Raw genomic sequence first — 2262 nt, 5'->3', positions numbered from 1 at the left:
ATGGGAACTTTTGACATATCTCCAAAAGTGACATTCCCGCTCACCGATTCATCAAGCTCCACAAACTTGCTTTTGTCTCCGCACATATGATTTCTTGCAGCATTATCAAGATACCACAAATTCGATTTGCTAGTTTCTTCTCATTTGTAAGCTAGTAGCAAAGTGGGTTCCGCTTCTTCATTTTCAACGTGATTCACCTTCTTTTCAGCATTGCTAGTAGTAGTCCAGCATTCTGAAGCATAGTGGCTATACTTTTGACAATTGTAGCATTTGATTTTAGACTTATCATATTGTCTCCCTTTCTGCCTTGAGTAATTTCCTCTTCCACGACCTCTTGAGGATTGACCTCTTTCTTCATGGTTGGCGTTTGATTGCTTTGTCCGCCTCTTCCTTGTCCTCGTCCTCTTCTTCCTCTTCATGGTCCATGTCCGCATCCTCTTCCTCGTTGACTTCTATCATGCTCTCCTTCCTTCTCTTTTACAGAGAGCTTTGTGGCGAGAACCTGCTCAATAGGTTCTTCCTTCTTCTTCTTGAGTCTCTCTTCATAAGCTTGAAGAGATCCCATGAGTTGATCAATCGTCATCGTCTCCAAGTCTTTTGACACTTCAATAGCCACCACAATATAATCGAACTTTGAACGCAACGAGCGAAGAATCTTCTCAACCACCCGGACATCCTCCAGCTTTTCTCCATATCTCCTCATTTGATTCACAATGGCCAACAATTTTGAAAAATGATCTGCAATCGTCTCAGATTCTTGCATAAGAAGGACTTCGAACTCACCTTGTAGCGTTTGGAGCCGCACCTTCTTCACTTTATCAATTCCTTGATAGGAGTTTTGTAAGATCTCCCATGCTTGCTTGGAAGTAGTGGCATTGGCCACTTTCTCGAACATTGCTTCATCCAAACATTGATGGATGAGCGTGAGAGCTTGTTGGTCCTTCTTCTGTAACTTTTGCAGAGCCTCCTTTTGATTAGGACTCAACGAAGCTTCATTTCTAGGCTCCTCATAGCCTTTCTCTACGATCTCCCATGCATCTTGAGATCCAAGCAAAGCCTTCATTCGAATGCACCAATTCTCATAATTCTCCTTTGTCAAATGCGGAAATTGAAACAGAAACGTCGAGTTGGCCATCTTCAAGATCTAGAAAAGACTGGCGCTCTGATACCAGTTTGTTGGAGGAGAAAAACTGATATTCTATTCTAGAGGGAGAGAGGAGAGACTATTTCTGAAATTTTTCTAAGTGAATTACTTCTCAAGTGGCTTGATTTGTGCCAATGCATACATGGGTATTTATAGGCTTGTAGATTCACCTAGCATTTACTCTAATACATGAACTTCCCTAGTACACAAATACCCAAGTACATGAATATCTCAAATACATGAATCTCCAAATACATGAATTACTTCTTTCAAGATGAACCTAGACTTTAGTTCATGAATATACTAAAAAACAACTTTATTTAAGTTTATTATTCAACATTATAGTGCTGCAAAAAGAATCGCCGCAGTAGAACATTTTTTGCGACGATTTTGAGCGTTAAAAAAACCTTTTTTTCTTGTAGTGCCCATCTTATTCCAACCTTTACCACTACAAGCCAGGTGGATAAAGGGCAGTGGGATTTTAGGTGCTCACCACCCAAGTACCCTAGGCTCAATTTTGGAATTTAAAAGCCTTGTCAAATGGCATAAGAAAATGATGATATTAATTTTGGGCAAAACTCAGATGATTAAATGCAATCAAGCACCTTCTTTGTCACTCTGTCGTACCAGGGTGTGAGTCCTTTTAACCAAAATCAATAATAATGAGAACTTAAAGAAAAATCCTCGATAAGGCAATGCCTAACAAATTCCTCCAAAGAAAATCAACCGGCCTCTAATAAAACTTTTCCTAAACTGTGGTGATTCCAATAGTGCCACTTTGCACTTATCTCACTACTCTCTTCTTATCCCACCCTTGTGCCATATATTCCTAGTACTGACACGATCCTGATCAATATCATCTAAAAATAAAGAAAAGATAAGCGGGTGAATCCACCAACTTAGTATGTGCCAGTTACAAAATTTCATCCCAGTGTGCAAAGCATGAGCCATTACAAAATGCAGAAATAAACAATATTGCTTCAAAATAATAGAGCAAAAACGAATTGGCATCTAATAATAATAGTACAGACCAAGACAACGTTTGGCATAAGCACAAGTTAAATAGTATCAGAAACATAACCAAAGACCATGTTTACCCCCTGGTGCTGGATTGTGCA

At 39.4% G+C, this 2262-nt stretch overlaps 1 protein-coding gene across 1 annotated transcript; it reads right to left on the bottom strand.

The window, feature by feature from the left end:
- Positions 1 to 415: 415 nt before the first annotated feature.
- Positions 416 to 1135, bottom strand: LOC121238116. Its single transcript, XM_041134964.1, has one exon. The coding sequence runs from the start codon at positions 1133 to 1135 to the stop codon at positions 416 to 418; it is 720 nt and encodes a 239-aa protein (XP_040990898.1).
- Positions 1136 to 2262: the final 1127 nt, after the last annotated feature.

This window comes from Juglans microcarpa x Juglans regia, chromosome 7D (assembly GCF_004785595.1).
Source record: "Juglans microcarpa x Juglans regia isolate MS1-56 chromosome 7D, Jm3101_v1.0, whole genome shotgun sequence".
Taxonomy (NCBI): domain Eukaryota; kingdom Viridiplantae; phylum Streptophyta; class Magnoliopsida; order Fagales; family Juglandaceae; genus Juglans; species Juglans microcarpa x Juglans regia.
The sequence above is the reverse complement of the archived record's forward strand: the minus strand, read 5'-3'. Positions and strand labels throughout refer to the sequence as shown.